The sequence below is a fragment of the Bombina bombina genome, chromosome 1 (genome assembly GCF_027579735.1).
Source record: "Bombina bombina isolate aBomBom1 chromosome 1, aBomBom1.pri, whole genome shotgun sequence".
Lineage (NCBI taxonomy): Eukaryota > Metazoa > Chordata > Amphibia > Anura > Bombinatoridae > Bombina > Bombina bombina.
This window is the reverse complement of record NC_069499.1, coordinates 1,173,841,862-1,173,862,914: the sequence shown is the minus strand read 5'-3', so window position 1 is coordinate 1,173,862,914 and position 21,053 is coordinate 1,173,841,862. Positions and strand designations below refer to the sequence as shown.

At 36.9% G+C, this 21,053-nt stretch overlaps 1 protein-coding gene across 1 annotated transcript in view; it reads left to right on the top strand.

Moving 5' to 3' along the window:
- Nucleotides 1–21,053, top strand: part of CD79B (CD79b molecule) — a 127,674-nt gene that overhangs the window by 102,996 nt on the left and 3,625 nt on the right. The window contains exons 3-5 of the mRNA XM_053694289.1: nt 12,214–12,258; nt 13,154–13,468; nt 19,814–19,932. Of these exons, the coding sequence (XP_053550264.1) occupies nt 12,214–12,258; nt 13,154–13,468; nt 19,814–19,932 (479 nt within the window). The remainder of the gene's footprint in view (nt 1–12,213; nt 12,259–13,153; nt 13,469–19,813; nt 19,933–21,053) is intronic.

Sequence of the window (21,053 nt, the reverse complement as noted above, 5' to 3'; positions counted from 1 at the left end):
ATGTGAAACATGAAAGTTTATTTTTGACTTTACTGTCCCTTTAGTAAGAAAAACCCTATTGATACTGCTCACAGGCTAACAAGGACAACTTCCTAAACTACATGATGAAGAGCGACCATGAGCATGGCAAGAAAAAGTTAGTTTGTTCGAACTAATATATTTTTTCCATTTTTTTTTTTGGAGTAGGGATAGTAATATATTTGGAAATAGAACAAAAATAATAGAATCACACTTTAAATATGTTAAAAAGATTGTAGATTGGAAACAATCAGGTTCAGGTAACAAAAGCTGTGAATTGTGGAACCTGTTTACACTAAGTTAGGCAAAGTAGCGATGCAGAGAAAGAACATCTTGAAAATACCCTTCCTGCCCATCTGTGTGAAAGAGGAAGCACAGGAATCTTCATTAGAGATTTAGATAAACATGTTAGTGGAAAAACTGTATCACATATCTGATATAGTTTTGTTAAGACATCAGTTAAAGGGACAGTAAATACCTTATAATTACAAGACATTTCTGTTGTGTTGTTATAGAATAACATGACAGCCTTAACATTTTAAAACAAATTAAGATTCGTTTTCAATAAACTCCTCCCCCCACTTGCTGAATTTGAAGGAGCTTTGAGTCTGCAGACAACAAAACTGACTATGGTCATTATGCTAGTATAAAATACATTCGGGTAGATTACGAGTCTTGCGTTATGAGGGGTGCGGTGCAGTTTATTCTCACCGCTCACTTCCCTGCAGTGCTGGTATTACAGGTTTTTACAAACCCGGCGTTAACAGGCAAATGAGCGTAGAACAAAATTGCGATCCACACTGCACTCCAATACCAGTGCTGCTTAAGTGAGTGATGAGCTGGTTATAAGTGCTCGTGCACGATTTCCCCATAGACATCAATAGAGAGAGCCGGCTGAGAAAAAGTCTAACACCTGCAAAAAAGCAGCGTAAAACTCAGTAACGCAGCCCCATTGATTCCTATGGGGAAACTATAGTTATGTTTACACCTAACACCCTAACATGAACCCCGAGTCTAAACACCCCTAATCTTACACTTATTAACCCCTAATCTGCTGCCCCCGACATCGCCAACACCTACATTATATTTATTAACCCCTAATCTCCCTCCCCCAATGTCGCCGCAACCTACCTACATTTATTAACCCCTAATCTGCCACCCCCAACGTCGCCGCCACTATTCTAAATGTATTAACCCCTAAACCTAAGTCTATCCCTAACACCCCCTAACTTAAATATAATTTAAATGAATCTAAATAAAATTCCTATCATTAACTAAATTATTCCTATTTAAAACTAAATACTTACCTGTAAATAAACCCTAAGCTAGCTACAATATAACTAATAGTTACATTGTAGCTAGCTTAGGGTTTATTTTTATTTTACAGGCAAGTTTGTATTTATTTTAACTAGGTAGAATAGTTACTAAATAGTTATTAACTATTTAATAACTACCTAGCTAAAATAAATACAAATTGACCTGTAAAATAAAACCTAACCTAAGTTACACTAACACAACACTACAATTAAATAACTTACATAAATTAAATACAATTAAATACATTAAATACAATTAGCTAAATTACAAAAAAAACCCACTAAATTACACAAAATAAAAAACAAATGACAAGATATTTAAACTAATTACACCTAATCTAAGAGCCCTATAAAAATAAAAAGCCCCCCCCCCAAAAAAAAACCCTAGCCTAAACTAAACTATCAATAGCCCTTAAAAGGCCCTTTTGCGGGGCACCACCCACACAACCAACCCCCCAAATAAAACCCTAATTAAAAAAACCTAAGCTCCCCATTGCCCTGAAAAGGGCATTTAGCTCTATTGCAGCCCAAACCCCTAATCTAAAAATAAAACCCACCCAATACACCCTTAAAAAATCCTAACACTAACCCCCGAAGATTCACTTACCAGGAGAAGTCTTCATCCAAGTGGCAAGATGTCCTGATCTCTCACGGCACACTGGTTGAAAAACACTGCCCTATACCATCAAGATCCATACCGTAAACTGAAAGTCAGTAGTTATGAGTTCTATGCTACACCGTGTAACATAAAAGTCATAACTAAAGTGCTAAAACGTACACTGACACTCATAAACTATCTATTAATCCCTAAACCAAAGCCCTCCCGCATCGCAAACACTAAAATAACATTAATAACCCCTAATCTGCCACTCCTGACATCGCCGCCACTATAATAAACATATTAACCCCTAAAATGCCGTACTCCCGCATCACAAACACTAGTTAAATATTATTAATCCCTAATCTGCTGTCTCTAACATCGCCGCAACCTACATTACTGTTATTAACCCCTAATCTGCTGCCCCCAAAAACGCTGCCACTATACTAAAGTTATTAACCCCTAAACCTAACCCTAAGTCTAACCCTAACATAATTAAAATAAATCTAAATAAAGCCTACTATTAATAACTAAATAATTCCTATTTAAAACTAAATACTTACCTGTGAAATAAAACCTAAACTAGCTACAATATAACTAATAGTTACATTGTATCTAGCTTAGGTTTCATTTTTATTCCACAGACAAGTTTGTATTTATTTTAACTAGGTAGACTAGTTAGTAAATAGTTATTAATTATTTACTAGCTACCTAGCTAAAATAAATACAAATTTACCTTTAAAATAAAACCTAACCTGAGTTACACTAACACCTAACCTTACACTACAATTAAATAAATTACATCAATTAAATACAATTAAAACTAATTACACCTAAATCTAATAGCCCTATGAATCAGCACTTTTACCTGTAAAAAAAAATACAAACAACCCCCCAACAGTAAAACCCACCATCCACACAACCAAACCCACCAAATACAAAACCTATCTAAAAAACCTAAACTCCCCATTGCCCTGAAAAGGGCATTTGAATGGGCATTGCCCTTAAAAGGGCATTTAGCTCTTTTTCAATTGCCCAAACCCTAATCTAAAAATGAAACCCACCCAATAAACCCTTAAAAAAATCTAACACTAACCTCCGAAGATCCACTTACAGTTTTTGAAGACTGGACATCCATCCTCAACGAAGTGGCAGAAGTCTTCATCCAAGTGGCAGAAGTCCTCAACGAAGCCGGGAGAAGTCTTCATCCAAGTGGGCCGAAGTCTTCATCCAAGCCGGCAGAAGTCTTCATCCAGACAGCATCTTCTATCTTCATCCATCCGGTGTGGAGCGGGTACACCCTGAAGACATCCTGCGCTGAGCATCCTCTTCATATGGTCGCCGCCGTACACTGGAACTTCCATGTAAGTGACGCCATCAAAGATGGCATCCCTTGCATTCTTATTGGCTGAAAGATTTCAATCAGCCAATAGGAATTAGATTACATTAAAAATTAATTAAAAATGACCAAAAATAAAAAAAATTACTTAATTAAAACCCTAACATTATCCAAAACACCCCCCCACCATTTTTTACGCTAAAATACAAAAATACTAACATTACATAAAAATAAAAAACCTAAGATTAAATTAAAATAAAAAATCTGAGATTACAAAAAAAGCTAAGATTACAGAAATAACCAACTACATTATCAAATACCCCCTTAAAAACAAAAAATCCACCCCAAAATAAAAACACCCTGTAATCTAACAATAAACTACCAATAGCCCTTAAAATGGCCTTTTGTAGGGCATTGTCCTAAAGAAATCAGCGTTTTTACCCTAAAAATTGGATCAGCCAATAGGATTGAAGCTCAATCCTATTGGCTGATTGCATCAGCCAATAAGAATTTTTCACCTTTAATTCAGATTAGCTGATAGAATTCTATCAGCCAATCGGAATTCAAGGGATGCCATCTTGGATGACGTCACTTAGAGGAACCGTCATTCATCGTTAGTCGTCGGAAGAAGAGGATGCTCCACGCCGGATGTCTTGAAGATGGAGCCCCTCCGCGCCGGATGGATGAAGATAGAAGATGCCCTCTGGATGAAGACTTCTGCCCGTCTGGAGGACCACTTCTGCCGGCTTGGATGAAGACTTCTCCCGGGCTTCGTGGAGGACTTCTTGGCGCTTGGATGAAGACTTCTCCCGGCTTCAAAACTGTAAGTGGATCTTCGGGGGTTAGTGCTAGTTTTTTTTTAAGGGTTTATTGGGTGGGTTTTATTTTTAGATTAGGGGTTTGGGCAATTGAAAAAGAGCTAAATGCCCTTTTAAGGGCAATGCCCATCTAAATGCACTTTTCAGGGCAATGGGGAGCTTAGGTTATTTTAGATTAGGTTTTTATTTGGGGGGTTGGTTGTGTGGGTGGTGGGTTTTACTGTTGGGGATTTGTTATTATTTTTACAGGTAAAAGAGCTGATTTCTTTGGGGCAATGCTATTGGTAGTTTAGTTTAGGCTAGGTTTTTTTTTATTTTGGGGGGGCTTTTTTATTTTGATAGGGCTATTAGATTAGGTGTAATTAGTTTAAATATCTGATAATGTCTTTTTTTATTTTGTGTAATTTAGTGTTTGTTTTTTTGTAATTTAGGTAATTGTATTTAATTTAGGTAATTTATTTAATTGTAGTGTAAAGTTAGGTGTTATTTTACAGGTTAGGTTTTATTTTACAGGTAAATTTGTATTTATTTTAGCTAGATAGTTAGTAAATAGTTAATAACTATTAAGTAACTATTCTACCTAGTTAAAATAAATACAAACGTGCCTGTGGAATAAAAATAAAACCTAAGCTAGATACAATGTAACTATTAGTTATATTGTAGCTATCTTAGGGTTTATTTTACAGGTAAATATTTAGTTTTAAATAGGAATAATTTAGTTAATAATAGTAGGTTTTATTTAGATTTATTTTAATTATATTTAAGTTAGGGGGTGTTAGGGTAAGACTTAGGTTTAGGGGTTAATAAATTTAGTATAGTGGCGGCGACATTGGGGGTGGCAGATTAGGGGTTAATAAATGTAGGTAAGTGGCGGCGATGTTAGGGGCAGCAGATTAGGGGTTAATAATATTTAACTAGTGTTTGCGAGGCGGGAGTGCAGAGGTTTAGGGGTTAATATGTTTATTCTAGTGGTGGCGATGTCCGGAGCGGCAGATTAGGGGTTAATAATATTTAACTAGTGTTTGCGAGGCGGGAGTGTGCGGCGGTTTAAGGGTTAATATGTTTATTCTAGTGGCGGTGATGTCCGGAGCGGCAGATTGGGGGTTAATAATTTTATTTTAGTGTTTGCGATGCGGGAGGGCCTCGGTTTAGGGGTTAATAGGTAGTTTATGGGTGTTAGTGTACTTTTTAGCACTTTAGTTATGAGTTTTATGCTACAGCTTTGTAACATAAAACTCATAACTACTGACTTTAGATTGCGTTACGAATCTTGGCGGTATATGGTGTACCGGTCACTTTTTGGCCTCCCAGGCAGACTCATAATACCGGCGCAAAAGAAGTCCCATTGAAAAAAGACTTTACGCAAATTGTGTAAGTTAATTTGCGTTAAAACCAAAAAAGTGTGCGGTGCCCCTAAACCTGCAAGACTCGTAATATCAGCGGTAGAGAAAAAGCAGCGTTATGAGCGTTAACGCTGCTTTTTCACTCATACCGCAAAACTCATAATCTAGCCGTATATGTGCTAAAAGACTAAAATAGTATGCACCCTGAGTGGCACTGAACATGAACAGGCATGGAAGTTATTCTAGCTTTTATTCTGTCTCAGCTGAGTGCGTCTCTCTCTCTTTTTATATATATATATATATATATATATTCATGTGTATAGATATATAGCTATAGATATATATATTTTACAAAGAAATATAGTGCAGTTGGCCTAGCACACCTTCAAGTTAGCGCTTGCGTGAAATAAAGAAAAGTCTTCTCTAGTGCGCACCATGAATATCTGTATGGAAAGGGAGTTATCACAGATGTGATATCCAGTCTCCAGGTGTTAGCGTGTGAGTCTTTTGCAAAATTTTTACTTACCAGGGCAAACATGGGAGCGTTCTTTATTTACCTTGAGTACATTTAGTACTTAAGTGCGATAACAATGTATTGTTCCACTTGTATTCTAGCCTACAAACCATATTACAATATGTAAGGAACTGAAAACTTTTCCTGATTCCATGCGCAAATAAGTAATTGTTAAAATAGTATCAGATAGTAAAAGTTTTCTTTTTCTTTGCTTTCAGAAAAAACATACACTTGTTTCCAGGCTAGCTGACAAAACTAAGGGGCCTATTTAACAAAGGTCCGACAGTGCGAATCAGGTCCGACAGACCTCGCTGAATGCATTCAGCATTGCACCAGCAGTTTTTGTGAGCTGCTGGTGCAACGCCGCCCCCTGCAGATTCGCAGCCAATCTGCCGCCAGCAGGGGGGTGTCAATCAACCCGATCATACTCGATCGGGTTGAATTGCAGCGATGTCTGTCCGCCTGCTCAGAGCAGCGGTCTTTAGACCACTGCTTCATAACTGAAGCTCGCCAGAAACAGGGGCCCTCAAGCACCTTTCGGAGCTTGATAAATGGGCCCCTAAGTCTTGTTTACATTACTAACTGCTTGCTGTGGCACTGAGAAGATATTTAGTGCAATAAATGTTAATATAGAACATAGCATTAGGACTAACCCTAATTATAACTAATTGTTGGTTTAGACAGTGCAGGGAAGGCAGTGCTGTTGGGTAACAGAGTATAATTTTTACAATCAAGCAGAACTGAAGTGAGAGACATAGAGAATTTGATTAAAAACTGAAGTGAGAAGCGGTTGAATAGTTCAGAATTGAGAGCAGATTGAAAACTAGATTGACATAGTCTAGATGCTGATGGGTTGTGTGCAAGACTTTGTAAGCATAGATTAATTAACCTGCATGCAAATGAAACTAGAATAAGTTTTGTTAGCAGAGCTGCTTCCAAGTAGTACAAATAATTGAACAAGCAGATGTTGAGAGGAAACTTTACTGAAACATCTTTCACAAAGTGTTTTGTTGCCCGATGAGATGAAGTTCCTTCTGTGTGTGATTACAGCGATCTGTCTTCCTGCCAGTGCATGTCATCTTTCACAATAAACAAGTCATTAAAGTGATGGTAAATTTTAGACTAAAATAATGTTGCTATGAAAAATATATTAGTTTCCAATTAAAACCACATCATCATTTTTTTTTTTTTTAAAGTGTTGATATATTTTATAATAAAAGATTTATAATCCTAATTGACATTGTCTGTTCTTCCGCCCCCCTTCATTTTCTCTTTTGGCTGGGTTGTGATGAATAGAGCAGTCAAATCCACTCTATATTTAGGTTTTCTAAGGGCTCTAAAGTGGCTGGACTTCAAGATTGTCAAATGACACACACGCTGATTGGATGTTCACTATAATTGTCATTAAAGGGATGACGTACCAGGTACGTCATGCATTAACAAGCAGTTAATGACAATGGACGTACCTGGTACGTCAGTTGTCTAACAGAGTGCTGGAAGCGATCGCAATCGCTTCCAGCAGCTCTCAGGGTATTGCAGTGATGCCTCCATATGGAGGCATCCTGCAATACCTTTTTAGAAGACTCCGATGCAGAGAGAGCCACTCTGTGGCCCTCTCTGCACCGGTAGCGATGGTGCCGGTTCGTTGGTGGGTGGGAGCGTAACAGGGAGGCGGGTGGGCGGCCCATCGCTACCCGGCATCCGGTTCCTAGAAGTGCAATGTGCACGCCGGGTGCCGGGAGCGTGCAGGGGGCGCGCGTGCACGTGCATGTGCGCGCGTGCGCGCATTAGCTGCCCACTGACACCAATGAGGAGGGAAGAGGGGGGGGGAAAGATTTAAAAAAAAATTAATATAAACGGATCTGGGAGGGGGATAGGGGTATTGTGGGGGGCTGCTACACTACAGAAAACAAAAAAAAATCCAAAAGAGGAAAAAATACTTTTGTTTTTGGGGCAAATTGGGTACTGGCAGGCAGCTGCCAGTACCCAAGATGGCCGCAATTAGATAGGGGAGAGGGTTAGAGAGCTGGGGGGGGGGGATCATGGAGGTTGGGGCTAAGGCAGGAGTCCATCACAGCTAAAATATTTTATTTTTTTATAAAAAAAAAAAAAAAAACTCCTTTTATTTAGTACTGGCAGACTTTCTGCCAGTACTTAAGATGGCGGGGACATTTGTGGGGTGGGGGAGGGAAGAGAGCTGTTTGGGAGGGATCAGGGGGTGGGATGTGTCAGGTGGGAGGCTGATCTCTACCCTAAAGCTAAAATTAACCCTGCAAGCTCCCTACAACCTACCTAATTAACCCCTTCACTGCTGGGCATAATTTACGTGTGGTGCGCAGCAGCATTTAGCGGCCTTCTAATTACCAAAAAGCAATGCCAAAGCCATATAAGTCTGCTATTTCTGAACAAAGGGGATCCCAAAGAAGCTTTTACAACAATTTGTGCCATAATAGCACAAGCTGTTTGTAAATAATTTCAGTGAGAAACCTAAAATTGTGAAAAATGTAAAGTTTTTTTTTTTATTTGCTCGCATTTGGCGGTGAAATGGTGGCATAAAATATACCAAAATGTGCCTAGATCAATACTTTGGGTTGTCTTCTAACAAAAAATATATACATGTCAAGGGATATTCAGGTATTCCTGACAGATATCAGGGTTCCAATGTAACTAGCGCTAATTTTGAAAAAAAGTGGTTTGGAAATAGCGAAGTGCTACTTGTATTTATGGCCCTATAACTTGCAAAAAAAGCTAAGAACATGTAAACATTGGGTATTTCTAAACTCAGGACAAAATTTAGAAACTATTTAGCATGGGTGTTTTTTGGTGATTGTAGATGTGTAACAGATTTTGGGGGTCAAAGTTAGAAAAAGTGTGTTTTTTTTCCATTTTTTCCTCATATTTTATTATTTTTTTTGTAGTAAATTATAAGACATGATGAAAATAATGGTATCTTTAGAAAGTCCATTTAATGGCGAGAAAAACGGTATATAATATGTGTGCGTACAGTAAATGAGTAAGAGGAAAATTACAGCTAAACACAAACACCGCAGAAATGTAAAAATAGCCATTGTCATTAAGGGTAAGAAAATTGAAAAATGGTCCGGTCATTAAGGGGTTAACCTCTTAATGACCACAGCACTTTTCCATTTTCTGTCCGTTTGGGACCAAGGCTATTTTTACATTTCTGCGGTGTTTGTGTTTAGCTGTAATTTTCCTCATACTCATTTACTGTACCCACGCATATTATATACCGTTTTTCTCGCCATTAAATGGGCTTTCTAAAGATACCATTATTTTCATTATATCTTATAATTTACTATAAAAAAATTATAAAATATGAGGAAAAAATGGAAAAAAACGCAGTTTTTCTAACTTTGACCCCCAAAATCTGTTACACATCTACAACCACCAAAAAACACCCATGCTAAATAGTTTCTAAATTTTGTCCTGAGTTTAGAAATACCCAATGTTTACATGTTCTTTGCTTTTTTTGCAAGTTATAGGGCAATAAATACAAGTAGCACTTTGCTATTTCCAAACCACTTTTTTTCAAAATTAGCGCTAGTTACATTGGGACACTGATATCTGTCTGGAATCCCTGAATATCCCTTGACATGTATATATATTTTTTTAGAAGACATCCCAAAGTATTGATCTAGGCCCATTTTGGTATATTTCATGCCACCATTTCACTACAAAATGCGATCAAATAAAAAAAAATGTTCACTTTTTCACAAATGTTTTCACAAACTTTAGGTTTCTCATTGAAATTATTTACAAACAACTTGTGCAATTATGGCATACATGGTTGTAAATGTTTCTCTGGGATCCCCTTTGTTCAAAAATAGCAGACATATATGGCTTTGGTATCGCTTTTTGGTATTTAGAAGGCCGCTAAATGCCGCTGCGCACCACACGTGTATTTTGCCCAGCAGTGAAGGGGTTAATTAGGGAGCATGTAGGGAGCTTGTAATTTTAATTTTAGCTTTAGTGTAGTGTAGTAGACAACCCAAAGTATTGATCTAGGCCCATTTTGGTATATTTCATGCTACCATTACACCGCCAAATGCGAACAAATAAAAATAAAACGTAAAATTTTCCCAATTTTAGGTTTCTCACTAAAATTATTTACAAACAGCTTGTGCAATTATGGCATAAATGGTTGTAAAAGCTTCTCTGGGATCCCCTTTGTTCAGAAATAGCAGACATATATGGCTTTGGCTTTGCTTTTTGGTAATTAGAAGGCAGCTAAATGCCGCTGCGCACCATACGTGTATAATGCCCAGCAGTGAAGGGGTTAATTAGGGAGCTTTTAGGGAGCTTGCAGGGTTAATTTTAGCTTTAGTGTAGGTATCAACCTCCCACATGACACATCACACCACCAGATCCCTCCCAAACAGCTCTCTTCCCTCCCCCACCCCACAATTGTCCCCGCCATCTTAAGTACTGGCAGTAAGTCTGCCAGTACTAAAATAAGAGTTTTTTTTTTTTTTTTGTTTTTTTTTTAAATAATAATTCTGTTCTGTAGTATCCTCCCTTAGCCCCCAACCTCCCTGATCCCCCCCAAACAGCTCTCTAACCCCCCCCCTCTCTCTGCCTTATTGCGCCATATTGGGTACTGGCAGCTGTCTGCCAGTGCCCAGTTTGAAATCAAATATGTTTTTTTTTATTTATTTTTAAAAAAATACTATTTTCTGTAGTGTAGCTGCCCTCCCTCAACCCCCAACCCCTGCCAGATCGCTAAACATTTTTTATATGCCCACCCTCACTCCCACCGCGTACCACCTTGTGCTTTCATACAATTGTTCCATAGTGTAGGGTTCCCGCCCGCGCGCGCGCCCGCTCCCGTAAAAAATGTTATAGCAGGATGCCTCAATATCGAGGCATCACTGCTATAACATGAAAGCAGTTGGAAGTGATCAGGATCGCTTCCACTGCTTTCAAAGACCAACGACGTACAGGGTACGTCCTTGGTCGTTAACTGCATTTTTTTGCAGGACGTACCCCATACGTCGTTGGTCATTAAGGGGTTAAAAAAAAATAGCTTATCCAAGTGGGCCAGAGTAACATTGTAATAGAAGCATTACTATATGCACTAATTTAACCCTTTAATAGATGGATTAAGAACAGAAAAGGTACACAAATACTTGTTTAATGGCAAAGATTAAATATATATGGCTTTTGATTAGTTAAGGTTTACCATCACTTTAACTAATGTATACTCATTGCTTTGTTTTAGCATAATGTTTTCAATAAAAAGTGATCTGATTTCGCAACATTCTGGTGCTCTTCCTTTTTCAGCACTAATAGGTACACCTGGCGCTCTCCCTGGCACAAAAGCACAATATATAGTCAGTTTTAATCTTACATAACAACCTAAAGGCCAAAAGAAGTTAGAATATTTAGGCCTAGATTACAAGTGGAGTACTAATTTATTGTGCGCCGTAAAAAGGCAAATTCACTCGTTTACGGGCGCACAATAAATAACCAGTCATTACAACTGGCTGGTTATTGCTACCGCGAGCTTGCGGTAGCAATTAGCGCTGAGGCGTGTAGTTATTTTTCAAAATAACCCCCAATTGGCCCCAAAATAAAGATTTTTTTTTTGTATTAAAAAAATTTAGCTTTTTTTTTAATAAATAAAACTGCAAAAAAACAGTCATGAGGAGTTAAAGTTGGTTTAGAGTGTGGGGGTAGAAAAAAAGGCACTGAGAAGTGTCTTTACATAGCAGTCTAGGTAGGGGAACTGTGTGTTCCCTTATAAATATATGTATATGAATATATACATATATGTTAATATATATTCATATACATATATATTTACACTCTGCTGCCCATCGCTGCACGACTTACTACCTTCACTGCGCTAGTTTTCATGCTGTGTCTGACAGCATGAAAACAAGGCTCTCATTGGAGAAAATGGAAGTTCGCTCTTGTGAGTGCAAAGCTTCCGTGCAATGCGAATGTGAGGTCGTGTTCACATTGCACCTAACTTGTAATGCCAGTGCACATTCGTGTGCGCTGGTATTAATAAGTGGAGCACACATTTCGCTTTCACAGAAGCAATATTTTGTGCTACATTTATAATCTAGCCCTTAATAGCTAAACTTTCTATTCTGTTTAATTAAGTTTATTTATATTACATATAAACAAAAGATGACATGGAAGATCACGTCTAGTGTGCTGTTTTTTGTTATGCATAGTAATCTATGATATAAATATTTAAGATGTCTAACAAATTACTTTTTTTTTTTTTTTTTTTTGTAGATTACTACAATGCTTGTGCAGAAGGATCAAGATACCCGGAATCAGGTATTTCTTAAAGTTGTTTGAACTTGTATGGAATAGTTATTATTTCAGTTTGTACTAACAACAGAAGTCTATATAGACATTAATTAATGTTTTTGTTATAACCACCAGGTAGTTAAATTAAAGGAAACTGTCAACATTTTTCTTTATTTTAGAATTTTAAATTGTATTTTTTTTTAAACTGACATTCCTGTGCCAAATAATCTTTCTTGTCATACTTGCAGAGAGTGTCCCTCTCTACCATTAAAGCAGAGGCAGTTGGTCTTATCAACCAGAGAAGATAAGAAGGAAGTACCAAAATAATACTGCAGTGTTAGGTTCAATTGAAATTTAAAAATCTTATACTTAATATTTTCGAGGCAAGAAAAATGTTTTAATCTAAATGCTGTGAGCACAATGTGCCTTCAAAAAGTAATAAAATCAAGGCCTAAATATGCAAATGTAACCTTCACAATTATATTATTAATTGGCATACATGAATATATGTTCATACTCAAATCTGCACACTGTACTGTAAAATTGGTTTACCCGTAATGTGTTCTCAGTGACTTGCCAGCCCTAGCTTTATGAATACTTTCGGTGCTAATGGTGAGAATTCTATACAGCATATATATAATAAATAGCAAAAAAATTAAATAAACTTGTGTCAAGACCAAAGTTCTCCTTCAAACATGAACAAACAGTTCCCAGATTTTACACTACATACAGAGTTTAGATTGAATGCCCATTATGAGACATCTGAAACCAGGCATTTCCCTGCTTTTTCTTGAGTACGTAAACATACCGTTATTGCCAATTCATATTTAATATGGCTATAATTCTCGCTTAGAATATTTCAGAAAATAATCTTTAGAGTTATGATACCTTTTTATAAAGTAATAGTTTTGTTTGCTTTTAGGTGAAAAACCCTGTCAACTGCCCCGATTCCAGACTGCGAGGAAAGGCCAGAATGTGAACTTTATCTGTATAAAAAATGATTATGATAGCAGGAATGCCAACGTTACATGGTTCATAGGTCACCCAAATGGCTCTGTAATCAACTACCTTGTAGAGTCGGATCCAGGATTTCATGGGACATTTAATAACAGTCGCAGATGTTCCAGACTAATAATTAGCAAAATCCAGGAACACAACAGTGGGATATACTTCTGCAAGTATAATAACAGTAAAGGGGAATTGAAATCTGGCTGTGGTTCAGAGCTCAAAGTTGTAGGTGGGTAATACTGGATATTTAGAACAGCAAGTGAGTTGAATGGTTAATGAAAAAAAATAGTTGATGATAAATATATATATATATATATATATATATATACTGTATATCTGTATATATATATATATATATATATATACATATATATATATATATACATATATATAAAAACTTTCCTTTATAAAGGTGCTACAGCCTACCTCAGCCTTTCATTACAATTGTAATCAAAAGTATTCAACAGACTTTCAGCTGTTTGCGATGAACAAATCAAACAAAAGCAATTGAAACAGCTCAACACAATGAATGTTTTAAGTAGTTTCCCCAAATTCAATTGCAAATTAAACTTTTAATGAATTCTGCACTCAAAATTATTCAACACCTTCATGGCAAGCATCTTTAGTACTTAGTAGAGCATCCTTTGGCTGTTATGACCTGCTGCAAATGAGATGCATAGCCAGACACCAGCTTCTGGCAGCGTTCCTGAGGAATCTTAGCCCATTCCTCATGAGCAATGGCCACCAGTTCCGTAATATTATTGGGTTTGCGTGCTGCAACCGCCTTCTTCAAATCCCACCAGAGATTTTCTATGGGGCTCAAGTCAGGTGACTGTGATGGCCACTGTAGAATCTTCCAGGACTTCTGCAACCAAGCTTTGGTGGAATTTGAGGTATGCTTGGAATCATTGTCCTGTTGGAAGGTCCAATGATACCCAAGCTTCAGCTTTTTCACAGATGGCATGACATTTTATCCAAGGATTTCCTGATACTTTAATGAATCCATCTTGCCTTCCACATGCTGCAGGTTTCCAGTGCCAGAGGATGCAAATCAGCCCCAGAGCATCACTGAGCCACCAACATGCTTAACTGTAGGCAGAGTGTTCTTTTTAGTGTATGCTTCATTCTTCTTTCTCCAGAAATACTGCTGATACATCAGGCCGCTCCACAGAACAGAATCCCAAAACTTCTGTGGCTTATTTATATGATTTTGAGCATTGGAGCCGACTTTTCTTGTGCTTTTGGGTCAGTAGTGGTGTACCTCTTGGAGTTCTGGCATGGAAACCTTCTGTGTTTAGTACGCACCTTACTGTGCAAACTAAAACCTCAGTACCTGTTGCCACCAAGTAATGTTGCAGGTCTTTTGCAGTCAATCAAGGGTTTTTCTCAACTTGCCTTCTCAGAAATCTGGTTGCAGTCATTGATAGCTTCCTTTTTCTGCCCCGTCCAGGTAGTGTAACCACTGTTCCTTTAACTTTGAACTTGTGAACTATGCTTCCAATGGTGTCTATAGGAACATTCAAAGCCTTCGTTATCTTTTATCTTTTTGTATCCTGTTCCTCATTTGTGAAGGGCGATGATCTCTTCTCTTAACTTTTTGGACCATTATTTTACCTTAGCCATTTTTCTAACATGCAGTCAAACGTGACACTCAACAAACCCCTAGCCAGTTCAGGTATTTCATGTGTTCTAGCTCAAGTACACCTGGTGCAACTAATGAAGCCCTTGATTAGTTACATCAGGTGTGCTTGAGACAACACCTGTTTTGCATATTTTTGCTATTGTGAGGGATTCTATTCAGGGTGTTGAATAATTTTGAGACTGCAGAGTTCATTAAAAGTTGCATTTTCAGTGGAATTTGGGGAAACCGCTTGAAGCATTCATTGTGTTGAGCTATTTAAATTGCTTTTGTTTGATTTGTTCATTGCAAACAGCTGAAAGTCTGTCAATTTTGACAATAAACCTGATTTGCAATGGGGGTTTAATAATTTTGATTACAACTGTAGCTGTATGAGTCTTTGATTCAATATCGGCGGTGCTGACCACTTCAACAGTCCCAGTTGATGAGATCTTTGTCATGTTTTATAGAAGGACCTCAGAAAAGAAGAACTCAAAATAGTGTAGCTTGCAAAACACAACACAAACACTAAATTGAACGTGCTCAAGACAATGTACTGTATAAAACACTTCAAGATGTATTGAAGAACCTCAGACTGGAATAGGTGGAGTTCATCACCACCAACAACAGCGTTGTTTTAAATGTCATTGGTCCATAAAATTAAAATTTCTCAAGTAATAAAATAAAACATACCATAAAAAAAACTACGGCTGTTGAAACATGTTTGAGAGCTTTGAATTTTATAGGGGTGTGACATTTGAAGTAAAGCTGTTATTGTTGATGAACTCCATCATTTCTGGCCTGGAGTTCTCCAATACATTTTAAAGCGTTTTCTACAATAATCTGTGAGTACATTCAATTTAGTGTTTGCATTGTGTTTTGCAAGCTACACTACTGTATGTTGGGTTTCTTTTCTTTCCTGGGTCTATAGAAGTGGTCAGTGACGGTGATATTCAATCAATAACACTGGATATAAAGACTGATTCAAGATTACACTGTAACATCTAATCGAAACAAAAACAAAATGCTGTAGGGACACATGACGGAGCAGTACTGTTATACTGAGGTACACAGGTTTGGCCTCAAACTTCTCCAAAACTGCAGATTAATACTTTTCTATCAAAGGAATTTATAAAAACAAAATGACTTACATTGTGATATATCAACATCCTGTGGTATATTTCAATTAATTTCTTAAATTAAATTTACTTGCTCTTACGTGCTCTTTGAAGCCTTTGTTAAAGAGTAAATCTTTTGTTCTTTGTTGCTCGTATAGAACTTATCAAAAGAAAATAACTAGTCATTAAGCCTTCAGATATAGATGTAAATCTTGTAATAAGTCAGGAGTTTCACTACTTAATAGAGTTTTCACTAGTTAATAGAGAGAGTTTTGATCACGCTTGAAATGAACTGCTTTATGTTGTAAGTGAAGCATTAAGTGTGGGGTTATTTATCTTCCTTGTAGTACCAACACTTTAATTTGAAATTACACAAGAATGTGAAAAAAAATAGTTGAAGACCTATTATCTTAGGCATAGGAGGGCATTAGCTGTGGACTATTTTAAAGTCCATTTCTGCAGTCCCTGTCCTCCTATGTCCAAGATACCAATGGGGCTAAATTTATCAAGCCCTTCGCCCATCTACAACTGCAGGTTCTCACAAGAACATGCAGTCCATATTTTTTAAGCAGCGTTCGTTAGACTGCTGTTTCCTACAATCTTCTCCACCTCATAGGTGGAGAATTTCAATCTTCCTGGTCTCGTCCGACCGGGGAGATTGACAGCTACTGCCAGCGCATGATTGGCTGTGCGCGGGCAGGGGGTCGCATTGCACGCAAATGCACAATAGCACTCGCATGCAATGTTAAATTCCGCCAGTGGAATTCTGCCCGCCAGAGGCGAGCTGCGGCAGACAGTGGTGCGTATAAGTGGATTTGAGGTACCGTGACATGCCACCTACATTTGTTTATATCTTGGCTTTGGGAAATTCAGGAGGTCTTTAGATTCATGGATAAGGGAGTAAATACACATGTCCTACTCTGGCTAAAATTGATGAAATTGGTGATCAATCAACTGAGTTTGTATAAATATTAAATAAGAATGATTATGACATATTTTGACCTATCAAGTAAGTGAGGTTGAGGCTATCTTTTTGGACATAAAGATTAAAAAAGTAAACAATGCCCTACATGCAGAAATGTAATGAAATAAAATTGTACTTTGTGATTCAGATAGAGCGTACCATTGCCATGATATTCTGTGTTGAAGAAATACCTGGGTAGGTGTCTTGAGCATTACATGGCAGGAAATAATGCTGACAAATAGTGCTCTTGCAAATGGATACTATTCTTGCAAAACTGATGCCATATAGTGCTCCAGGCATGTGCATGCTCCTAAGTTTACATCCTTGCTTTTCAACAAAAGATAGGAAAAGAACAAATACATTTTGATAATAGGAGTAAATTAGAAAGTTGTTTAGAATTACATGCTATATCTCAAATATGAAGAAAAAAAATGTTGGTTTTCTTTTTGCCATATGGTTTCTATTTATTTGTTATAACTGCTGGCACATCTGTTGAATAACTGTGTGCACTTTCATTTTTTTTTTTAGTGTTCTATAAAAGTTTATAGCTTTTTTATATTGCCGACAACATTGTTGTCATAGAGGGGCATATTTATCAATTGTTTCCGGCGAGCCTAAAGACCGTTGCTAGATAACTTGTCCGCCTGCTCTGAGGCAGCGGACAGAAATCAACCCCTTGTTTCCGGCGAGCCTAAAGACCGTTGCTAGATAACTTGTCCGCCTGCTCTGAGGCAGCGGACAGAAATCAACCCAATCAAATATGATCGAGTTGATTAACACCCACTGCTAGCGGCTGATTGGCCACAAATCTGCAGGGGGTGGCATTGCACTAGCAGTTCACAAGAACTGCTGGTGCAATGATAAATGCGTATGCTGTCGGCGTTTATCGATGTGCGGCGGACATGATACACTACTTTGTATCATGTCCGCTCACACATTAATAAATATGCCCCAGAGTGTTAAATATGTTCACATTCCTTAACTCCTATGAGCCTACCTAGATTTACTCTTCAACAAATATACAGTAAGATTGAAGCAAATTTGATAATAGAAGTAAACTAAAAAAAAATTTTTTTTAAATTGCATGCTCAATCTAAACCATTAAAGTTTATTTTTGACTTTCAAGTCCTGTTAACATCAAGAAAAAAAATGATGCGTGAGCAAGTCATGCCACGTTGAATATTAAAAACTTAAAGGGACATTCCAGTCAAAATGTAAATGTACATAGATGAATGACATCTTTGAATAGAAACATATTTGCAATATACTTGTATTGGCAAAAATGCTTCTAGTAAAACCTATCACTGCTTTAGTGTAAACATTTTTCTCTGCACGTGCATGTGAAGCATAGCTAGATATTGTCACTGCACCTACATTTTAAATAATGCAGCTGCTTAGATCATCACTGGGGCTTGTATCATGTCAGCAATTAACAAATTGAGTCATAAGCAGATGGTACAAGCACTTTAGGCTCTCTGAGCAAGTGCTGTGTTTAAAATGCTGGTTCACGGTGCATACTTAAATACACTTTTAAAACAGCTATAGCTTTTATTAGAAGCATTTTAGCTAATGCATGTATATTACAAAATTGCTTCTGTTCAATACCGAAATGCACCCATGTGGTTTCCAATTTTGGCTGGAATATCCCTTTAATTATTTTTTAAAAGCTAAGAGGTGTTAGGAATTGCAAGCTTTCAGAAATTCTTCATTGAGTTTAGAAGGGTGCTTCTAGTGAGAAACCCTTTGTTTCAGATTATTTAAGCAAAGCATCTGTGTAGTGTTACATTGCTTTCACATTAACTCTGAGGAGGTGAATACAAATACAATTACCATGTTGTTATTGCAGTTTAACTTATATTTGCAGAGGTAAAAAGCTTTATGAATATTTTAGAGCAGCAAGAACACTTCACACATTTTTAAGGAAAATCTTGTTTGCTCAATATCTGGCATTCCCATAGCAAATAATTTGAAATACAAAGAATACAATACAAAATGATCTGGCATATTTTAAAAAGACCTACATGTACTTATTATTTAGATAAGTCTCTCTCTTAAATGCATTTATTGAACAACTTAAATTGAGCTGAAGGACTTTCGATGGAACATTTTTCTTTTTTTTAAGGATATCTCAGACCTTTCAATGTCACAACAGCAGCAATCAAACAAGCTTTATATACTGTACACCAATGTTATAATCCTCTCTGGCACCAAAGGGGTTATTAATTATTACTTAGCCTATTTAAATATTAAAGGGACAGTAAAGTCATAATTAAACTTTCATGATTCAGATAGAGCATGCTATTTTAAACAACTTTCCAATAAACTTCAAGTGAATGTAAAGTTTATTAGATTAAAACACAGTGTATAAAATTATTTATAATTTTGCCGTTCCTCCACCCGCATCTATTTCTTGATTTAGCTGAGTGATGACAAATCCAGATTCATCTAATAATTGCGTGCCCCACTTGCCCACTTGGCATCTAGCTCATGGGGCACGCAACAATTGAATTAAGCCAGATTGGTGATTGATGAATAGGTTTTAAAGAGATTATCTATCTTTTTAAACAATAAAATGTTTTTAAGTAGACTGTCCCTTTAAAATGCAGGAACAGGAAGTGTGACAACTATGTGCTAAGAGACATGTTACCCTGCATATAGTATGCAATAAATATCTCTGTAATATGAATACGTACAGTCAAAGTATGTCTACCTGTGAGGCAGCAATGTGAAGAGTATTGCAAAAAAGATTAAAATATTCCAGGAGATCTGTGTGATACATAACATCTCCAGAGTATACCACAGGAGATTCCCTGTGTAATAGATCAGATCACTGCAGAAGGTTTATTAACATCTAATCTTACTGTTATTTGACAGATTGTACAAACACTGAAACTGTAAATTCAAGAAACGCAATGAAAGATGCGATTATAATGATTCAGACTTTGCTTATCCTGCTGTTTACCACCGTTCCAATATTCCTGCTAAATGAGATGGTAAGAGATCTATTTGTCCACACAGATCAGACAAACGTGTTTCTGTTACAACAGATGATCTTCATGTTATGCTTAACCCATCCTCCTGACCCACTTGCTACTAAACGATCATCCTGGCCCACTCAAACCAAACACTTCAGCATCTTTATGTTAAGGGCTAACTATCTTAATGGTTGTCAGGACATATGGGTTGAAATAAGGAGTGGGGGGAAAAATCCTAAAAAAAATATTACTAGGAACATGCTACAAGCCCCTCAACATTAGTGACATGGAGGAAACTCAACTACTAATTCAAATAGGAAAGGCTGCTAATAATAACAGTGCTGTAATTATGGGAGATTTTAACTACCCCAACATAAACTGGGCAAATTAAACTAGTAATTCAGCTAAGGGATATTTTTAAATTCTCTCAGGGTTAACTTCTTGTCACAAATAATAGAGGAGCCAACTAGGAATAGAGCTATATTGGATTTAGTGCTATCAAATAGTACAGAAATAATATCAAACATAGAGGTCAAAGAACATTTGGGTAACAGTGATCATAACATGGTCACATATAAAATCCCTTTCCATAAGCAGTGTCTTAAAGGTTTAACTAAGACTTTTAATTTTAAGAAAGCAAAATTCAATGATTTATGAAATTGTTAAATAACATAAATTGGGACAAAGTATTCTCTAATAAAAATACAGAGGATACATGGATAACATTTAAAATACACACATAAACACATGGTTATAAAAGTAAAATAAATAAATCCAGGACATTGTGGCTAAATAAAAATGTGTTAAGAGAAATTAGGAAAAAATGTCGGGTGTTTAAATTTTTCAAAGAAAATAGTACAGATTCAACATACCAAATATATAAGGAATGCAACAAATCATGCAAAAAAGCAATCAAATTAGCCAAAATTGAAAATTAAAGATGTATTGCAAAGGACTCCAAGTCAAACCCTAAAAGGTTTTTTAAGTACATAATGGCAAAAAATCTAAGAAGGAAAATAAAAAGAACATTAAAATAACTTTATTTAGGTTGCGGCAGGGTCGGGGAGCGGCGGGATAGGGGTTAATAACTTTATTTAGGTTGCAGCGGGGTCGGGGTTAAACACTTTAGTATACTTGCG